This window comes from Gobio gobio, assembly GCF_949357685.1.
Source record: "Gobio gobio genome assembly, chromosome: 14".
Classification (NCBI taxonomy): domain Eukaryota; kingdom Metazoa; phylum Chordata; class Actinopteri; order Cypriniformes; family Gobionidae; genus Gobio; species Gobio gobio.
Genome location: NC_137107.1, coordinates 1,046,426 through 1,068,452, shown reverse-complemented (window position 1 = coordinate 1,068,452; position 22,027 = coordinate 1,046,426). Strand labels below are relative to the sequence as shown.

The 22,027-nt window shown below is 41.8% G+C and overlaps 2 protein-coding genes across 3 annotated transcripts in view; both read left to right on the top strand.

The window, feature by feature from the left end:
- The first annotated feature begins 524 nt into the window (after positions 1-524).
- Positions 525-9,499, top strand: LOC307136883 (uncharacterized protein). Of its 2 annotated transcripts, none has more exons than XM_079834217.1 (3): positions 525-586; positions 774-925; positions 6,370-9,499. In XM_079834217.1, the coding sequence occupies exon 3, from the start codon at positions 7,750-7,752 to the stop codon at positions 9,067-9,069; it is 1,320 nt and encodes a 439-aa protein (XP_079690343.1). In that variant the 5' UTR covers positions 525-586; positions 774-925; positions 6,370-7,749; the 3' UTR covers positions 9,070-9,499. The 2 variants fall into 2 exon arrangements, with proteins under 2 accessions (XP_079690343.1, XP_079690342.1); XM_079834216.1 differs by having other exon boundaries at positions 7,826-9,206.
- An 11,628-nt stretch (positions 9,500-21,127) lies between these two features.
- LOC307137873 (NACHT, LRR and PYD domains-containing protein 3-like) overlaps positions 21,128-22,027 on the top strand; it is a 54,328-nt gene continuing 53,428 nt past the window's right edge. The window contains exon 1 of the mRNA XM_079835878.1: positions 21,128-21,275. The gene's annotated coding sequence lies outside the window, so the exon portion shown is untranslated. The remainder of the gene's footprint in view (positions 21,276-22,027) is intronic.

The following is a 22,027-nucleotide window of genomic DNA, read 5'->3' as shown; positions in this document are numbered from 1 at the left end:
TTTGTTATATTTCACCATGTATCTGTTATTCCATAGAGGGTTATTATAAGGAATAAAATTATTTTTGTAAATCAATTTCCAGTAAATGAGAACCTGTTTGTGAATCTGAGAGTTTAAGAGATGTAAAAGAAAATACACTTTCCATTAAGAAGAAAGTATTTAAACTATTTTAATTGATGTTTTACACAAAATCCGTTGTTTTAAACCCATCATCAGTGTAATCCTTTACAGTCACGGCCCTTTTGATAATATGCACTTTAACAAAACAAAGATGAAATTTGATTTTATTTATTGCCCTTATATTCTGTGGAGAAACTGAGATGGAATAAGACGGATATATTAATAATTTAACCAAAAACATAATTTTTAACTACAAAATCTTAATAAATTTGAAATATAAGTTTTTCTCAATCCTTTATAATATGAAGATCAAGATACTTTGCTTTATTCATGACGATTTGATCCTTTGAATTTGTTTTCTGTATGTGAATTTCTATTATTGTGAACAGGACTTTTATTTTGGTGTGGCGTCATGACGTCATAAGTCTGCGCCACACTTCTGCATCTGTGAGTCTGCTGAAGAAAGGTTTGTGTTTTTAATCATTTAAAGTGTTTAAACCAGTCCAACCCATTCAGAGAGCAATATAGAGAACTTTGAGATGAGTTATTTTTGAACGTAAAATTATAATGTATTAACAACATTAATGAAAATTTTTAGTGTTCATTAGATTTAGTGTGGCTCCTGTTCATTATTCTCATCTTAAACCTGACAGAGTGTCCAAACACACAGAAGAACTCCTGCTGAAGCCACTGAGATCAATGTGACACACTATTATAAAGATGGCGTTTATTAAAGAGGAGAGTGAAGACGTGAAGATTGAGGAAACATTCAGAGTCAAACATGAAGAAATTGAGGAGCAAACAGGTGCGGTCCATTCTCAAACTCTTTCTTCACTCTTTATCTGTGTTTACCATGATGAAATCAATGATGACACACTTCAAATGAGGAGAAACAATAAAGAAAAAGCTATTTTTTGTAACATCAAACCCAATATCTACCTCTGAATTAAAAACAATGAAAATCATAAATTTGCAACCATATCTAACAAATACATTTATTTTACCAACAACAAAATGTGAACTGCGAGATCACCTTTTAATGTCTAAAACAGATTTTAATCCTAAAATCACTTTATCAAATCAGGATGTTTTAAATGTAACCGGTCCGCAGCTGACCGCTGTTACGTTCTCTCTCTGCGTTGTGAATAAAGAAACCCAGGACACTTTCACTGCTGTTCACCAATGGGGGTTTATTGTCATCCACACCAGCACTGAAGAAGGTTTCATCTGTGGATTGACATGCATAAAGTTCATATCTCTCTTCTGTGGGTGTTTCATCAGATATTCCTCTCCCCAGCATATGCAATGCAAACTCATTTTGTTTAACAGTTGAAAGAGTTAACATTAACATTGAGACATTATAGCATTACAAGAATATAAAAGAACATAAAAAGACAATAAAAGTAAAATAACTGTGGATTGACATGCATAAAGTTCCTATCCCAATGTCTTGTGGACGTTTCATGTTGTAGCGAATTAGCTCTGAAGGGAAATATTAATAATTATTCATAACTCATTATGATTAATTATGAATATTTGAATCAGATAAATAGACTAACTTGATGTAGCTACATTAACATTACAATCATTCAATCAGTTCGTCCTATGGACGTTCAGTATTGATTATTAATTAATTCTTAGAAAATTATATTTTTCATGGCCACAGAAGAATAATTCTATGCCTAGAGAGTATAACAAGATCGATCATTTAAGGGACAATTTGTTTGCAGGCAGGGAGTCAGGACCAAACATTTATTGTGCACAAATGTTATTAACTAAAGCGTGGACAAGACTAAAACTAACACAAAACATACAGTACATACACAAAACATACATGGCAAGAGGTAGGGCTGGGCGGTATACCATGTTTTGGAAATATATCGATATTCTTTATCAACGCGATACGGGATGAGACAATACCGTCTATATCGATATGGTTTGATGCGACCCTCCCCCATGCATTTCTCACGACATGGAGGAAAACACAGCGCCGGTCCACACTACAGAAGATGATCTGGTTAGTAAAAAGAAAAACTGTGGTTCAATTATTTGGAGATGGTTTGGATTGAAAAGATCCGATGAGCAGCAAAACAAAGCCATCTGTAAACAATGTCAAAAAGTGGAAGCACGTCAAATCTCTTCCACCACTTACAGCATCACCATAAAGTGCAGTACGATGAGTGGTTCATCTGCTACAACCTCAGCCACGAAGACTAATCAACCTGAATCGGTTTCTGTCCCAAAACAAAGCTCGTTGGAATTTTCCTTTACCCGCAGTGTGCCTTATGAAAAGAAAAGTTCCAGATGGCGTGATATAACAAAGGCGGTAGCTTTCCACATCGCAAAAGATATGGTTCCTGTTGCAACAGTTGAACATGAAGGTTTTAAAACACTGCTAAAAACCATTGACCCAAGATACCAGTAACCCAGTCGCAAGTACTTTGCAACTGAAGCTCTGCCAGAAATGTACACCGAGGTCAGAGGAAAGCTTTCCGAACGGCTCGCAAAAGTGACTCATTTTGCGCTGACAACTGATATATGGTCAAGCAGGACATGTGAGCCGTATATGAGTTTGACAATACATTTTGTTGAAGACTGGGAAATGAAAACTGCGTGTCTCCAGACCAGCTTTCTTCCCCAAAACCACACTGGGGAGCATATAGCTGAAGCACTGCAGGATGCACTTACAAACTGGAAGCTCAACGAAAAGGGACTGGTTGGTATAATGACCGACAATGGCAGCAACGTTATAAAAGCGGTGGAACTGAAGAAGTGGCTGAGGAGGCAGTGCTTTGGTCACCGACTTCATCTGGCCATTGGTGAGTGCTATCTTTGTATTTGTTTAACTTTTGAAGCATATTATGCTCATAAAATGTTTGCAGTAATAACTGCTTACAGCCGTAAACAGAATAATACAGTGTATTTAAAAAATGTTAAGGCAACATTTAAACGTAGTAGTTTCATCAAAAAATCTATTAAACACGAGTGATGATCTGCATATTTAAATTTAAAAAATCTCACTTGCATATATCTGATCTTTGCAGTACTTTGTTAAATCAGATGTACAATATATTAATGTTAAATGTGCAACTATAAATGCATATACAACTGATGTAATTGTTGTCTATAAATTATATAACTCCTTTATAGCTGGATTAGTTATAACTATATAGTTGTGACATAGATTGCTGTACATTTTATACTTACCTCCAATGTTTGGTTATTTTTTATTGTATTAATTCATTTCTTTTGTTTTAAGGGCATGGCATGGATGACAATCGCATCCGCCGGGCCATTTCTCTGTGCAAGAAAGTTGTCAGCAGCTTCTCCTATAGCTGGAAGAAGAGAAGAGAGCTCGCTGAAGTCCAGATTCAGATGGGTCTGCCAGCTCACCAGCTCATCACAGAATCAGCCACACGCTGGGGATCACGGCAGCAAATGATAGAGAGGTTCCTGGAGCAGGAGGGAGTGATCACAAAAGTCTTATCTGCTGATAAAAAGTCCTACATGGCAGGACATTGAGGTCCTGGAGTCAATTCAGAAGGCTCTGAAACCCCTTCAGGACTTCACAGATGCTCTGTCAGGTGAGGAGTATGTCACCATCTCATATGTTAGACCTGTACTTCACCTTTTCAACACAAGTCTTCTGGCATATGTAGAGGGCGACAGCGAGCTGTGCAAATCAATCAAGATCTTAAGGCCAAGTATGCTGACCCAGCAACTAGTGACCTGTTGGACATGGCCTCACTTGTGGATCCACGGTTCAAGGACAAATACACACCAAGTGAAAAGGTTGATGCAATGAAAAAATAAGCTGTCTTTGAGGCAGAATCTCTGCTGGCCGATCAGGGCAGCTGTCAGCCTGACCCAGCTGTGCCCACTGCAGCTATGCCAACAGACCAAGTAGAAATAACGCCACCAACAGCAAAGAAGAAGAAGAAGTCACTTGCAAGCTTCTTCAAGCAGAGCACAACAACTACAATCAGCACAGCACTGACACGGAGGGAGGCAATTGAAACTGAACTTTTAAGCTACTTGCAGTCAGCTAACGCAGAGAGTGACACCGTTCCTCTCAAATGGTGGAAGGAACATGAAACACTCTTTCCAGCACTGAGCCACCTAGCAAGGAAGTACCTTTTGGTACCAGCTACCAGTTCCCCTTCTGAAAGGGTTTTCAGTTGCAGTGGTAACATTGTAACCTGCCACAGGGCATCCCTAAAGCCTGAAGCTGTTGATAGGCTAGTTTTCCTTGCACACAATCTGTAAGAGATATATACAATACAATACTGTTAGTAAAGAATGTTCTACCTCAAATCCTACTTGTTCTGACAAAGTGGTTGTTTTCTCCTCTTCTGTTTACATTGTAACTTGCACAACAGAGCTGTGTATTTAGTTGAGCAGGAGGAATTGAATTTAATTGTTGTTTTTGCACAAAGGGATCTATGTTATTTAATATATATAAATATAGCAGTTGATATGTTGTGCAGCTATATATTTTCAAAGGGGGAAATCCCTGTTTTTGTATTTCATTTTGATCATAACTGCTTTATTAAAGGTGATTTGTGACATCTCACATGAGGTTTTGACTTGCAAGTAAACATTTATTCCACTTTGCAGAAAATACAGAGATATATATTGTGTATCGCCACTCATCCCAAAAATACAGAGATATGAATTTTGGTCAATATCGCCCAGCCCTAGCAAGAGGTAAGGTTAGAAGAAGAACCGGGTCAGTACAGATGGAAGAAGCTATGCAGAAAGTCTAGAACCTTTGGGAAGAACCATCATTAATAAACTCCTTTGTCTGAACAAAGGGGGGTTAAGAGTTTTACTAACTACACAACGATTTGTGTTTCGTACTTTACTTGCATTTAGCCTGAGCTGTAGAAGACCGTCCGACGTGAAATCGCAGGTCATAGTTTCGATGGTTCCGTCTGATGGCATTGAAGTGGCGATCAAGTTTTTCTGCACCGATTGAAGAAGAAGTGATGAGCTTGCGTGGTTGCTTCGACTCCATCGAGTTTGAGGAGGTTGCACATGTGTGAGGAGTTTGGGCCTGCTGGCCCAAGTGGTGGCATTGGGTTCCCTGTCCCACACAATCATTTGGAGCTTGTGTCTGACTTGTATCAATTGCAACAATGAGATATTCCTGTATGACATAATAGTTGTTAATTAATTGAAGACTCAAAGCAATGTCAATAGCTACTCTTCACGCTGTTGACTCACGACTGCACTGCCAAATTCAGCTCCAACCACACAATGGTGGTAGGTTTCATCAGCAACAACTATGAAACACTACAGAGAGGAAGTGGCACAGCTGGCGGTATGGTGTGGCAATAACAACCTGTCCCTCAATGTGGGAAAGACAAAAGAGGTTGTGATGGACTTCAGGAGAAACTCCGTTAATCACCCCCACTGACCATCGACAGCTTGACTGTAGACAGTCAGCAGCACTAAGGTCCTGGGGGTGCACATCACACAGGATATCACCTGGACCACCAAAAGTGCCTAAACTTTCTCCGCAGACTGAAAAGAGCAAGTCTCCCTCCATCCATACTCACCACATTCTATAGGGCAGGGGTGGTGAACCTGTTCAGCATGATGAGTCAAAAAAGAAAGCCTCATCACTGCAAAGAGTCACACAACTGGATTTAAAAGCTCAAAATAACGAGAAAGCTCATTACCTCTTGAAAGCCATCTCACAGCGCAGTGAAGGAGTAGATCAGATGGAAGATCTTCATCAAGCTCTGCAATCAGATTTCTGAACTGCCTGTGATTGAGAGCATGCATGTGTATACAATTGACAATTTCAGGCACAGATTTCAATGTGATCCAAGTTCAGCTTTTTAGACACCAATCGCTCTTGGTGGATAATACAGTGAAACGTATAAAATTCAGGAAACCGGTCATCTATGGAGTCAAAATAATGCCTTAAAGTTTTGCACAAGAATAATATGTTTGTTCTCATTGATATTGTTAATTGAAGCTTACTGTATTATGTGTTCAGGTCAGTACTATCTTCATAATGTAACAGCTTTACCTCTGTTACCTTAGTGGTTATATTTTTCCACTCCATTAGTGGGCGCTAATCATCTTCATAGATGAGTATTTAGCCAGGTACTAAACCTGAAGTAATGTTTTTTTCCAACGATTACCAAAACCAGAGCATGTATTTAATGTATAACTATGATTTTGAGTGTGTTGAGCATGGAGCTATTCAGGCTAATTGTGACCGTGTCTTCTATTTAGATGGACCTTTTTATTCCTGTGCTTTCTTTCTTGAGAGGAAAGTAGTTGCATGAGGTTTCGTCAGCTAACTGTCTACTTTGGGGTTTGTTTCTTGGATCATGACACTTGGACGTTTAACGTGAGCACAATGAGAGTTTGGATTGCACTGGTGGAAAGAAGGCCGGAGGACACTTTTCCTTTCTTCAACATTGGGATTATCTCGGAGTGAACTGTGTTTTCTAAAAGTGCTGACTTTTGTAAGGACATTTCAACTACCACCAAACCTGGTCAGCTTCACCATCAGCTAAGTGTTTTCATTAGCTTTACCTGTCAAGTTTCCCCGAACACTGAACTTTTCCTGTTTGCTGATTGATGTAACTGATGTCTTCCTGTTTCTACCTTGTTTGTTATTTTGTTTTGTTTCTTTTGGTGTAATGTAAAATTTTAGTCTGAGTCTTCAGAAATATAGTTGAGCAAACCAAAGCAAACTCGTTTCTTTACCTATACCTAAATTAAGATTAAGCCTTTCCATCCCTACTCTGATATATAACTTAAGCCAAAAAGGGGTAACGGTTATAATAATAAGGGTGCTTTCACACTTGATTCGATTGCCTGGACCGAACCCGAGTTTGATTGCAGTATGTAATGCCACTTGCGTCTATCTACCGCGAATGTAACATTACTGCAAATGCTCTGAATATATATATCATATCACTCCAATTTTAGCTTCTCTTCACTGGCTTCCTGTCTATTTTAGAATTCAATTCAAAATGTTGCTGATTGTTTTTAAATTGAAAGGTGAAAGGGCCTTTGCAGTTTCTGCTCCACGATTATGGAATCCGTTGCTCCTATTTCTGTTTTTGAATCTAGACTAGAAATCTAGCCTTTCCTGATTTATTAAATTATGGATTAGTAACTGTTATCTCGTGTTTTTACTCTATTTTATTGTATCTTATGATTATTTTGTACAGCACTTTGGTCTGACTTTAAATGTGCCCTATAAATAAAATGTACTTACTTACTGATGACATCCAAATATATGCTGTCTGTACACCCACCGAATCATCTGCCCAAACCAACAAAATCTCTGCTTGAGTTCAAAAAATAAAAGATTGGCTTAATTCAAATTTTCTGAAAATGAAAATGGACAAAACTGAGATCATTTTTATTGGAACTTCGTAACTCACTAGCAATATTCCTACTGATTTCACGTGTGAGGTTTGCTTGTTCTCATATCAAACCAGCAAGTACTGTTAAAAATCTAGGTGTTATTTTCAACTATTCTATCCTTTCAGGCTAATATCAACTTTTTGGGTGAACCATCTCTTTTAGACAACAAAGAGTTGTGAGGATCTGAGATTACAGGTTACACCTTTTTAGTGGGTATAGGATCTAGCATGCATGCTGGATTTGATGTTTCACATGTCTAACTGTTTTTGTGCAATTCAACTTGTGTTTTTGTTTCTTTTTACCCTAGACCTGATGGTGCTGAAAGAGGAGAGTCAAGAACTGGATGAAATGGAAGAGAAAGATCAGCATGATTTCACGTGTAGTTACTCACAGACTCCTAAAACAGAAACTACAACCCTTAAAGTCACTGAAGAGAGTCATTTCACCTGCCAAGAATGTGGAAAAAGTTTCAGTCGAAAAGACAGCCTTAAAGTCCACATGAAAATACACACGGGAGAGAAGCCTCACACCTGCGAACTTTGTGGGAAGAGTTTCTCACTAAAAGGAAATCTTAAGACCCACATGAGAATTCACACTGGAGAGAAGCCTTACACCTGCTCTCACTGTGGAAAGAGTTTTAACCAGAAGAAAATCCTTACAGCCCACTTGAGGTTTCACACCGGAGAGAGCCCTTTCACCTGCGAACAGTGTGGAAAGAGTTTCACACAAGAACAAAACGTTAAACTCCACCTGAAAATCCACAGTGGAGAGAAGGCGTTCATATGCCCTCAGTGTGGAAAGAGTTTTACACTGAAAAAAAACCTTGATGACCACTTGAGAATTCACACCGGAGAGAAGCCTTTCACCTGCCAACAGTGTGGAAAGAGTTTCTCACAAAACGGAAATCTTAAAATTCATTTGAGAGTTCACACTGGAGAGAGGCCGTTCATATGCTCTCAGTGTGGAAAGAGTTTTAAACAGAAAAAAGAACTTAATGTCCACATGACATATCACACTGGAGAGAAGCCTTACACCTGCAAACTGTGTGGAAAGAGCTTTAAACAAAAAGGAAGTTTTAAGACTCACATGAGAACTCACACTGGAGAGAAGCCTTACTTCTGCCTTCAGTGTGGAAAGAGCTTCACAATGAGAGACCAGCTTAAGGTTCACATTAGAACTCACACTGGAGAGAAGCCTTACAACTGCAAACTGTGTGAGAAGAGTTTCTCACTAAAAGGAAATCTTAAGACCCACATGAGAATCCACACTGGAGAGAAGCCTTACACCTGCAAACTGTGTGGAAAGAGCTTCAAACAAAGAGAAAGCTTTAAGATTCACATGAGAGTTCACTCTGGAGAGAAGCCTTTCACCTGCCCTCAGTGTGGAAAGAGCTTCACGATTAAAGATCAGCTTAAGGTTCACATGAGAGTCCACACTGGAGAGAAGCCTTACAAGTGCCTTCAGTGTGAGAAGAGTTTCTCATATCACTCAAACCTGAAACAGCATTTGAAAACTCATTCTGGAAAGAAAATGGTGTGTTCCTCAGTCTGACAAGAGGTTTAGAAAAAGGAGACATTTCAGCATCTGGGCAATCCCTCTGGAGAAAGACTTTTGTGATCAGTGTAATAATAACATCACTCTTACACATAAACATACACATGAAAAGTCACATAAATGTGCCACCCTGTTTGTGTACTTTATTACTTTTTATTTGTATATTATCTTTTTATCTAGGCAAAGCTAGACAGACCTTCTTCTCAAATATTATAAACAGAAACATAAATAACACCCGCACTCTTTTTGCTACTGTCGAGAGACTAACAAACCTCCCAGTGAATTGCTCTCTGAAAGCAAATGCAATGAATTTGCCTACTTTTTTTCTGAGAAGATCAATAATATCAGAAATGCGATCATTATGTCCTTATGCTATGCTGAGGTCAGACAAACTCGTCCACAATTTCAGAAATTAGTCATTATGTCTTATTTCGAAGAAATCGACTGTAAAAATTTAGAAGAAATGGTACAGCACCTTAAAACATCAACCTGCGCCCTGGACACACCCTAACCCTAACTCCCACTTCGTTTTTCAAAAGTGTATTTAACTGTTTAGAAGCAGATCTCCTAGAAGTGGTAAACGCCTCACTTCTTTCTGGGACTTTTCCAAACTCCCTTAAAACCGCAGTAGTAAAGCCTCTCCTGAAAAAGAGCAACCTGGATAACACCATATTAAGCAACTACAGACCAATGTCAAATCTCCCCTTCATAGGCAAGATCATTGAAAAAGTGGTTTTCAGTCAGCTGAACAAATTCTTAAGCTCAAACGGATACTTTGACAATTTTCAAGTGCTCATAAAGATAATAAATGATATGCGCTTTAATACTGATACAGGTAAATTATCAGTGCTGGTACTACTCAACCTCAGTGCTGCATTTGACACTGTCGATCACAAAATACTTCTTGACAGGCTGGATAACTGGGTTGGGCTTTCTGGGATGGTCCTCAAATGGTTCAGGTCATATTCAGAAGGAAGAGGTTATTATGTGAGTATAGGTCACCATAACTCTAAGTGGACATCCATGACATGCGGAGTCCCACAAGGGTCAATTAGACAGAACGCAGAGCAGAACCAGAACACATGACCATATCACACCAGTCTTCAGGTCTTTACACTGGCTTCCAGTTACATTTAGAATAGATTTTAAAGTATTATTACTGGTATATAAATCACTTAACCCCTTAAACTGCGCCCCTATTTTTGAGAATTTGCTATCCAAGAGTCATAATAACTCAAAGTAATATGGGAACAGAGTAATATACATGTAAATATACATGTAAGTGACTCACTTTTTTTTATTGTTTACTTAGGGGGAAAAAAGATAATTTAATGTTAAGAGCCTGAAAATAACCTAAATATAAAACTGAATGTCTGATCATGTCATGATTCAAATTTGTGGATGATTCTCTCAGTAATGGAGCTTCTGTAAGCTTTTATGTCAAGAAAAGACTAGGCGTCCTTTCAAAAAGACCCTTTATTTCAGAACATTTGTAATTGTAAAGAGTAGTTTTTTATTCAAATAAATCTGCAATAAACTGCTAATTATAATGGATATACAGTTACTGAAAAACTAAAGCAACTATTTACAGAAATTACAAAGTGTAAAAAACTAATTTAGTTGATAAGAAGTGTCAGTCATAGAGTCTGTGCGATCCACTGCAGTTTCTGCCTAAAGGCAGGCGCGTGCCGGTGTTATGAAAGTCTAAGCACTAGTAGTATTCACCAAATCCTACTTACATAAACTGCGCAAGACAATGCCTTTTGATTGGTTACTAAGTCCATCAATCAAACCTTTGTTGGCAAGACATTGGCTAGGCATCAACTGCCTTTATCCAATGAAAACCATGGGCGCAATGATTGACAGCTCATCAAGCCTGTAAGGCGCTTCCTCTATATGATGACTCCTCAGAAAGGCTCTGATTGAAGGAGAGAGACCTGGGAGGATTCATATTACAGGGAAGAGACTTTTCTTACAGGGGATATCACCAGAAACTGATTAGAATCGATATTTCATTGAAAATGGACATGTTTGATTACTCTAACGCAAAACTCTCATGAAAACAACGGTGGATTTTTTTGTTTTTTTTCGTATTTTTTCATTGTTTTGGATTAAAAATTGGGATGCATTTTGAAGAGTGAACTCTTACACGGACATGTATGCGGGTGTTTATTGGATTCGTCCGATCTGATCTGAACGACAGGAGATGAAAGATGAGTACGGCGTGTATTATGCTAATGTTTACATGGCCGGTCCTTTAGCATTTCATTTAACCCTTTCCTCTCTGGTGTACTTATTGCAAAAACAAATTCTTGAGTGTTTTAGCTTTCAAATGATGCATAGTTGATTGAATATTTTGTATAAAACAAAAGTACAGACACGGCCACTCATGTCACTCAATATTTTTTTGAGTACTCCCTCTGGTGCGAGGAAGACCCGTTTAGATTTGCTCTGGCGGGTAAAACATCTAGAGAGACGCCCTCAAGTTAGGCCAAGAAGATTTGTCTGTAAGGGTACTGTCTAAACACACAGTTACCTGACAAATATTTTTAAAGTAAACCTGACTCTCCATTTTCTTCCACTCCAGGGGCCCGTTCTTCGTACGTTGCTTATTACATCTGAGATGATTTGACAGATCCCAGATCTTTTAATCGTGATAACTGATCTCAGGCTAATTTGGTTCTTCAAACGAATTTGCGGATTGGATTAAAATATCTGGATTAAATGATCTAAGATCACTGCGCGTTCTTGTGTTCCCTGAAGAGGACAGATGCATCGATACTCGAAACCACGATCAGCAATGCAGCGATTGGCTGGCGTCAAGACAGCAACGTAATGACATCATATAATTAAAAAGCCACCTGGCAAAAAACTTGACAAATTATACAATAAAAACCCCACGAATTTCTGGACCTTTATAAGGAAACAGCCAAACCACCACACCAACATAAAAGTTATAATAGATAAATGATAAATGTTTTTTGTTTTTTTATAACATGATTACCAATTATTTATATTCACGATTTTATACAGTATTTGTACACCCTTTACATTTTTATTTCAATGTTGTAATTTCATTTTTAATTCAATTTGAAGCAGATTTGTAACGTGACAGTATTCAAGTTTCTTATGGGTCAAGATCAAATTATCCTCTCTTGCGCTGCATCAAGCCACTCCCATAATATCCGTGATCACTTAATGCACGGCTCAGATTAACTGTACAACATGTGATGTGTGTAAACCAATAAAAATAAAATTATATAAAGTAATTATTCCATCACAAATAAATCGCTCAATCAAGTGGCTGTCTAGTATTATACACAACATTATACATTCTCATATACATATACAATATAAAATTTTTATATTATTATTTAAAATGATTATTATTGCCCCTGGTTCAGAAATGCACTCTTGTAATAAAGTAGCAGTGGCTGGGACAGATTTTAAGTATCACCTCAAGATGCAATCTAATCCTGTTTACATGAAATAAGCCTGCTCCCGAGCAGGTTTAAGCTTACGGACCTGTTGCTATGACAGCAAGTTCAGGATGAGCTTCGAAGAACCAAACAATCCAAGATCATGCCAAATCGTCAACAATCAAATCCAGCTAATTGAGTTAGCGAGGTACGAAGAACGGGCCCCTGATACGGGTTATACTAAATATAAATATTTATTTTATTCACTTACGAATATTTTAATTTAATTTCTGTAAAGCACTTTGAATTGCCACTGTGTATGAAATGTGCTATACAAATAAACTTGCCTTGACTTACCATGCCTTTTAGTTATACTTTTTTTTTTTTTTTTTTTTACTTGTGTGCTTATTTACACCAGTAGCCACACCTGACAATTTTCTTTGCCATAGTTTCAAATATTAAGATGTTGAGGTAGACACCCTTTAATTCAGACTCTTTAGAGGTGTTCATTGTCATATATGTTGGTTGGCTTTTTGTATTAGTGGGGTGTTTTTTGAATGTGTTGTAAAAGGGGGACATTTTAAGAAACAGCTCCTTTTAGGGACAAAACAACAAACACTGGGATTGTACCTGGAAAAGGAGGAGTACTTTCCACACAAGTTTAGAGGATGCTGGTACTTTTTGTTTCAAAATGTAAAGTATGTATGGATGTTTTTATGCATTAATTACTCATAAAATAATTTCTATTTAAAGGGATGGGTTAAATAAAGACTTTCATAGTCAAATCAAATCTCTTTATTGTCTTTTATTTTACTGTTAGCCTGGATTTTATGTTTAATTAAACATTTAATTACTATATACTTAAAATATTTAAGTTCGATTGCATTACTTATAAAATATTGGTAGATTCTACTAATTTGTGGACATTATTTGAATGTGTGAATAAATTAAATTTAAATGTCGAATTATGACATTTTTCTCCTGACCACACCTCCCACACGCTGCTTCGAGTCAGGTAATGATGCCATTTTATCGTGGTGTGTGTGAATTCAAGGAGCTGTTGATGAGTAGTTGGAACATTTGTTTTAGCAATATTTTCCCCAGCGTTTACCTTTTGTTGTTTCTTTGCTCCCAGGGAGACTGTGAGCAGTGAAAAAATATGTTTATTTAAACGACGGGACATTGTTCTCCGGTGAGCAAGCTAACGTTAGTTCCCTTTCGAAAGGGAAAGCTTGACACTACGGGGAACGCCTCCAGCGTGACAGGTGTCTGAACTACTATCGAATCACGGCAATCCTATTGACCGGCGACAGCCTATGATGTCATCAAGGTGCGACCATGAAGTATAAAAGGGCGCCTTGCCAACATGACACCGCTTCTTCGTCTTCAGGGACTGTTTTGTCTGAATTGCTTCGAGTTAAGGTAATCCAAATTCATTATTGTATACACACAAGCTGTGTGTTTCTGCTTGGGATCAAGAGCATGCACAGTCAGCTCTTATCGAGTTGTCTGTTTGTTTGTTTAATGTGAGCGTTTGTCAATCTGAGATCGCTCTGCTCTCGTCTGATTCTCTTCCTGAGGGAAGAGGGTTTGGCATCCGAGACTGATGATGCGGTCCCCGCTCATGCCGAGGCTGAGCGCGGACGCACGTCATGGTTTCCCGGATAGAGCTCGCTGAATCGTCACGGGAAGGCATTCTTCCCTTTGACAATCTGGCGGCTGACGAGACTTGTTTGCAAGTGCTCTAGGGATGGCTGTGAGAAGGAGGATTAATCTTCTCAGCCATCCCGACTGTGTATGCTGAGCCGTTGAATGTTATGAAACGCGCTGCAGGCAGGCTGCGGCCGCTGTGTTGTCGCGTTAGAGGAGAGATCGCTCATGTTGGAATAAACGATCGATCTCTCCCCAGCCATAATCATCGGCTCAGTTGGGCTTTCATTCCTTCCTGATCTTCCTAATTAGATCGAGAGGGCATGGAATAACCTATGTTCGGTTCATGTTCACTGATATCAGCGGAATGACATCAGCAGTATGCCGCTGATGTTGGGAGGATGGTAGAATATGGGTATGTGTTGTTGCCTCCGATTAATGGGATGTTTATCTCTGGGAAGCTGAGCGCTCCAACCCTGCCACCTAAACGATGTGTCATTTTAATGGCAGGGCATACACAGCAGCGGGTCAGCCCGGTGCTAATTCTTACACCATGGCGGTGTTTCATGTGCACCACGCCGGTTTGCTGAGGGATCTCGATCAGGGAAGGTTTTTCCTGATGCGGTAGTTGCGCAACAGGCGGAGTCTGGGCCTGAGGGAGCGGACACAGAGGGGCACAGAGAGGCGGACTCCCGGGAGAAGTAGGAGCTGTGTATCACAAAACGCAGTCAGCATTTATGATGGATCTCCTCCCTGAGGGTGAGATGAGAAATTACACTGACCCTCACTCCTCTTCTTCCTCTCTCCCCAGGCGCTTCTTACATCTGGCCAAGGTGGGTCCACGATGATGTGCTAGGACCCACCTGGCTGGTTTGTGAGTGCGCCCCCTCAGGCCCGTGGTAGTGGTACACCTAAGCATTCATGTGGTGAATTAAGCTTGTGGGTGGATATCATGGCGCGCCGCAGGCGAGCGGGTAAGTCCCCTATAAGAGGGAAAAATATTATATATTTTCTGACTTATGCTCCCTGTAGAGGGCTTCGGGGGTCGCTGTGGATCGTTGGATATTTCCTAGGGCCTGTAGTTCCCCTGTTAGGTTGGCTAGAACGATAAAATATTATTTACCAGTTGCTTAAGCTTGGTATAAGTGAGCTAGTATTGCTAGTGGAAGCCAGCAAACACTATATATGGTACACGCTGTGAGAGCTGTACAGCCCTTTTTATTCCCAGTCCTAAAAAGCTAAGATGCGCTAGAATTAGCGCTGGGAATGCCACTCATTTCCTGCGGGTGTGTAGCGGTTATATATGAAAAAAAGGGGGGGTTTTGTGTCAAGAGAAGGCTAGGCATTTTTTCCTCCTAGTATTAAGCTGCTAACTGGTAGCCGCCTCAGGGTAAGGCGGTCTGTATCTTCTCTCAGTGTAAATTTCTAGAGAATACAGGATCAGACCATGCTAGAACTACAGTTAGATCTAGAGCCAGATCTATTTAACGACTGGCACTTCTACCCGAGTGCCCCTTTTGCATGGTGCAATAGTAGCGGCCCTTTTATGGACCTCGGGTACAGATCTAGATTGGCCTAGGCTTTCTAGGGATTACGGAGATGCACGCCAAGAAGCGTCTGCACTCCGGGTAGCTGTTCCTCTTTTGAATCTAGCTTTATTATTGTCCCTAATGTAGCCTCCTCTTGTGTAGAGTAGTCCGGCCCAGGCCCGCCCCCTTACCTGCATTCTGGGGCTTTTTCTAGTAATGCAGGTTGGTGCTGTGCAGAATTGATAGCGACTTAGCCAGTAGTCGTTGGGCAGGGTTGAGGCGTTTTTCATGCAGATACGAAAATTCCGTATGCATAGCTCAGCCCGGCTTTCCAGAGCTAGTTTCTAGAGGCCGCCAGTTTTTTGGCAGGCGCTGGCCCTTCCTGTATATGCCCTGGCCAGTTGATAGTACTCCCCTGACAAGGCAGGGTAGATTTGAGTACCTCCACTCCTAGCTCTGTATCATTCTGCCTCACCCATGGCTCGGGTCAAGCAGCACTTTGCAACCCTTTGTTTATGTTGGTTTGGTCGTGAGCTCCCTTGTAGCCAGAGCATTGCCATGGCTGACGCCCTTGCACAGTATGGTAGGCCGCTATTAAAGCCAGGACCTCCATGAGGTGGGTGGCGTATGTGGTACTCCCCCCGCTTAGGGGGTACAGAGCGTTTGGTTTGCCGAGTACCCTGCTATGGACAATGTGATTAGGTTCCAGTGCTTGTAGGCGCTGCCGATAAGACTGCACCATTATACAGTTGGCTCCAGAAGGAATTGGAGGCCTCCAGGATGGGTCACCCAGCTAGGCTGGGATGGATTGTAGGACCAGCTGGCTGTGAGTAGCCAGCTGGGGCAGTCTTGGCAGTAGACTCCAGTTCAGGTAGTAGGCCTCAGAGACAGGCCTCCTTGCGAGTGAGTCCCGACGGTTGGGGAGGTTGTCAATTTATTAGCTGCAACCTGGAAAATAGGTAGTCAGCCTTGGTAGGCCTCTGCAAAGTTCGGCCCCATGTGTATTGCGGTATATATTGCTCCCCAACGATGTCGGCTTCAAGTAGCAGAATTTCCCAACTAATAACCCTAGTTAGCAGTTGGATGTTAATATTTGTCAGCCAGTAGAGAAGCTACTGTCAGCCCAAGGTTATAACAGCCAGTTTTTCACTCCTGCCACCAGGAAGCCGTCCCTGCAGGCCTGCTGTGAGATGGTAGGCCCCATCGGGCCTCCCTGAAGGCAGGCTCCCATTCGCCAGTCGCTGTGGCAGCTAGCATGGGCTGCTAAGCTGTTGATGGGTGGTAGGCCGCACCAGGCCTCCCTGAAGACTCGGCATGAGGTAGCAGGCCTCACCAGACCTCCCTTGAGGGCGCAGGCTTGGGCTCAGTCACTTGGTGGGTTGTGATGAACCGTTGGCAGGTAGTAGGCCTCCCCAGGCCTCCCTGAAGGAGCGCTCCTGTTTGCCAGTCGCCGTGTCAGCTAGCATAGGATCTGCTAGGCTGCTGCTCGGTGGTAGGCCATACTAGGCCTCCCTGAAGACTGGTCGCAAGATAGTAGGCCTCGCCAGGCCTCCCTGAAGGAGGACTCCTGTTTGCCAGTCGCCGTAACAGCTAGCACACAAACTGCTAGGCTGCTGCTGGGTAGTAGGCCGCACTAGGCCTCCCTGAAGACTGGTCGTAAGGTAGCAGGCCCCGCCGGGCCTCCCTGAAGGAGGGCTCCTGTTTGCAAGTCGCCGTGCCAGCTAGCACACAAACTGCTAGGCTGCTGCTAGGTAGTAGGCCACACTAGGCCTCCCTGAAGACTGGTCGTAAGGTAGCAGGCCCCGCCGGGCCTCCCTGAAGGAGGGCTCCTGTTTGCCAGTCGCCGTGCCAGCTAGCACACAAATTGCTAGGCTGCTGCTGGGTAGTAGGCCGCACTAGGCCTCCCTGTAGACTGATTGTAAGGCTGGGCCTCGCTGAGGGCCCGTTATCAAGTTGTAGGCCTTACTAGGCCTATCCAACTCTTAGCATAAGGTAGTAGGCCTCACCAGGCCTCCCTGAGGGCATGTTTCTGGGCTCCTGGACCATCAAAATGAGAAACAGTTAGCACGAGTCGCCTGCAGGTAGCAGGCTGGGCCTCCCTGCGGGCCCGCTATCAGGTAGTAGGCCTCACTAGGCCTCCTTTGAGGGCGAGTTCCTGAGTTAGGATGCTCGGGTAACTAGCAATGCTTGCTGTCAGGTAGTAGGCCTCTACAGGCCTCCCTAAAAAGCCTGTTATCGGGTGGTAGGCCTCAACAGGCCTCCCCAAGGGTGAGTTCCCGAGTCAGAGGTGCTCGGGCAGCTGGCTTAGTTTGCTACCAGACGGTAGGCCTAAGCACTAAGCCTCCCCTAAGGCTCGCTAAACAGGCCCTAAGGGCTTGCTATCAGGTAGTAGGCCTCACAGGGCCTCCCTGAGGATGAGTTCCTGAGTCAGACGCTCAGGCAATTAGCAAAGCTTGCTATCAGGTAGTAGGCCTCACAAGGCCTCCCTGAGGGTTACTTCCCGAGTCAGGATGCTCAGTTAACTGTTGTAGCTTGACTATCAGGTAATAGGCCTCCATTAGGCCTCCCTGAGAAAACGAGTTTCCGTTTTTCAGCTACCTTGACAGTCGGCTTCAACTGCGATCAGGTAGTAGGCCTCACTAGGCCTCCCTCTAAGCGAGTTCCTGAGCCTGATTTCTCAGGCTTCTCTGGCATATATTCCTATTATACAATGGGCCTCACTAGGCCTCCCTAACGGGTCTTTGGTTCTCAGTGCGAGGACTGCTAACTGGCGTAACGCTGACACCCAGTGGTGACTTGCTATCAGTTATCTGGCCCCTAGCCGGCAGCATCTGGTAAGGTCTTACCCTGGCGCGACTGGTGTCACTTCTGCTACTTGGTCCCCAAAGAGTGGATTTCAGCCTGCAACCTGGCTTACCTACCGGGCAGCCCCCTTTAAGCTCCCCTCCTTTCGGAGGGTCGTATATGAGCCGAAGCTGCCTGGGCCTGATCGGGTGGTCGTAGGCCCCTAGGGTGGCCTCCCAATTAGATCATTTTTTAGGCCAGTCTGGCCTCCTGAGTGTTTCTATCTGATAATAGCTCAGTAGATCCTAGGATCGAGCAGATTAACTCCCCTCGCTGGCAAGGGTAGAAATCGATATGCTGAGTACTGCACTTCAGGATTCCCGTCTCTGAGATCCGGTCTGAGGAGGACATTGCCATTCTGCAGTCCTTTGGACTGGATGCCTCTCCAAGAGGCGAGTACCCAGAGGCTCTGTTATCGAACAGACAGGGATGGCCCAGCTGAAGCGCCCGTTAGAAAAAGGGGCACCAAGCTAGGCCTCCTTGGTGGCGGTAGTGGCTGGCTGGGGCGCCCTAGGGCCCCTTAGCCACATGCCCTTAAAGGAGCCTTCTTTCGAATGGGTTGGATCCAGGCCTTTGAGCGGCCTGGGTAGAACTTCTCTAAGTGTTCGAAGCTTCCTACTCAGGCTTATAGCTTGGGCTATGACCGAAGGGAATGCTGTCACTGACAGCCTCTGTGACCAGAGGGGGGGTGGTTCAGGCATTTCAGTTGAATTTGCTTGTTCTGACAGTTGTCACTGCCAGTGGGCATGCACTCCCCTCGGCATGGCGGCGTTGGTATTTCGTTCCCCGTAGCGTCAAGCTGACGCAGCGCGAGTTCCCTTTCGAAAGGGAACGTCTCCGGTTACGTATGTAACCTAGGTTCCCTGAGAACAGGGAACGAGACGCTGCGTCGCTTTGCCATGCCTCAGGGTTTGCCTGCCAAACAGTCCCTTCAGACGAAGGGCGGTATCATGTTGGCAAGGCGCCCTTTTATACTTCCTGGTCGCACCTTGATGACATCATAGGCTGTCGCCGATCAATAGGATTGCCGTGATTCGATAGTAGTTCAGACACCTGTCACGCTGGAGGCGTTCCCCGTAGCGTCAAGCTGACGCAGCGTCTCGTTCCCTGTTCTCAGGGAACCTAGGTTACATACGTAACCGGAGACGTTTTCTCACTTTGCGTGCGGCGAACATCACAGCGCTAGAACCTCTGACCGGCGAGTTCGACGGACGTTTGTCGTCTTTTCCCTTCTATTGTTTCTTTTTCACTCGAGGAGCTGTTGTTGGGAGTGTAAACTTTGTTTGAACATCTGGTCAGCACCGAATACCGCGGTCACGCTTCCGGCTGACGAGTGTGGTGGCGCGAATATATGGTGAGTGCGATCATTTGCGTTTTATTCCGACATGTCCATTGATTGAAAGAGTAAGTTAAAGTTAATAAACGGGTTGAATACAAAAACGGATGGATGTACTGCTGTTTTTTCTTTCATAGCCCTCTTAACAACAGACTATCTTGTTTTGTGTTGCAGGTCAAGAAGAGATGCTTTGGAAATGTAAGTATTGCCCTCATAACTGTGAAGAGAGAGCACAGCTATGTAAACATTATAGGCTCAAACATGGGAAATATACAAGAACAGAACAATTCCCTTGTTTACATCCGGATTACCAGTACAAAGTTTTGAATCATTAAGATTTTCTAATGGTTTTGAAAGAAGTCTCTTCTGCTAACCAAGGCTGCATTTATTTGATCAAAAATACAGCAAAATTTTTTTACAATTTAAAATAACTTTTTGTCTTTTTGAATATATTTTCAAATGTAAATTTATTTCTGTGATCAAAGCTGAATTTTCAGCATCATTACTCCAGTCTTCAGTGTCACATGATCCTTCAGAAATCATTCTAATATGATAATATGATATGATATACTCAACAAACATTCGGAATGTAAATAAGTGTTATGGTGTGCTAGCTAAATATAAGTATAAATAGTGTTGTGTATTGCACATTGTTTATGAGGTACACTGTAAAAAAAATTCAGGTCTCCAATTGAAAATTTTCTAGTGAGCGATCACATCTAAATTTTTCAGTTGGCCAAATTGAATTTCTGTGAATTGATGCAATTTAATTCAATTAAAATTCAAGAAATTCAATTTGGCCAACTAAAAATTTTAGATGTGATCGCTCACTAGAAAATTTTCAATTGGAGACCTGATTTTGTTTTACAGTGTAGATGGCCTGAGGAAAGACACTTTTCTTGTGTCTTGTGTTTTGGTCTTCAGTGGTGTTGAAGGCTGAGCTGAAGTCCACAAACCGGATCCTCACATAAGTCTCTGGATTGTCCAGTTCGGTCAATGACAAGGAAGCATATTCTCACAAATGACAGAAATGTCCATCAATGGCGGGGAAAGAGTTAAATACAAGTATCTGAAATACTGCCCATCCCAGCTATTATTTAACTTTATTTACAATACAAATAAACATCAGTTTTCCTCTGCTTATTTCCGATTGAAAATCTTAATAAGAAAACATACACTGACATACACCTAATAGACTTTTGTCCAAAGCACATTTTCTTAAACTTGTAAAACTACTTCTTCAAATGTTCAGCCCTGTTTCCTGAGGATAACCAATCAGATCAAAGTGAGTATGTGTGCTGACTGTCATTCTTCTCATGCTCAAGCCTCTACCTGAAAACTTTTCCTTGTTCTGTAGGAGTGAAAGAAAATTCAGAGACTTTCAACACAACAGTTCAGAAGAAACCTCTACAAATATGATTCGAGGTCAGTGTTTCACCTTTATTTAGTTGTTTTCCTGTGTGTGTGTGTGTGTGTGTGTGTGTGTGTGTGTGTGTGTGTGTGTGTGTGTGTGTGTGTGTGTGTGTGTGTGTGTGTGTGTGTGTGTGTGTTGTCTTATGTTGTGTCATTGGTCACTTTGTGCTTCTGAGACTTAAATGCTGTGTTGAAGTCATTTTGTTGATTTTATTTAACCTCTTCATGTCATGATCTGACAGATGATCAAGCGTGTCTTTGAAAGTGAATCACAGAAGACTGCACATTCTAATATTGTGTTCACGTGGTGTGAAATTGCTGTTGGTGTTTTGTTTTTTTGTCACATTTAATCAAATTGACAATGGAAATTTATTTAAAAAAAAGTAAATTTAGTGCAATTTAAATTTAATTTTAATAGCATTTCAGTACATTACACAGGAGATCACAGAGAGCAACACAACCACGTAAAGATGACTTAGAACACTGAACTGAGTAAACTAAGAATCAGAATTAGCTTACTTTGCCAAGTGTGAGCAAATACTCAAGGGATCTAGTTAACAAGTTTACTATAATGGTCCGTCATTAGTAACTATGCAGGAAGTAATGCAGGAATAATGAGAAGTATTACATGAACAATTCGGCTACTACTATTAACTAATAAAGAATAAAGTCATAAAATGCATCACTAATTACTCAAGTGTTATAGTCACTCTGCAGGAACTACTAGTGATCTGGACATCTTTTTCACTTTAAAATAATGGTCC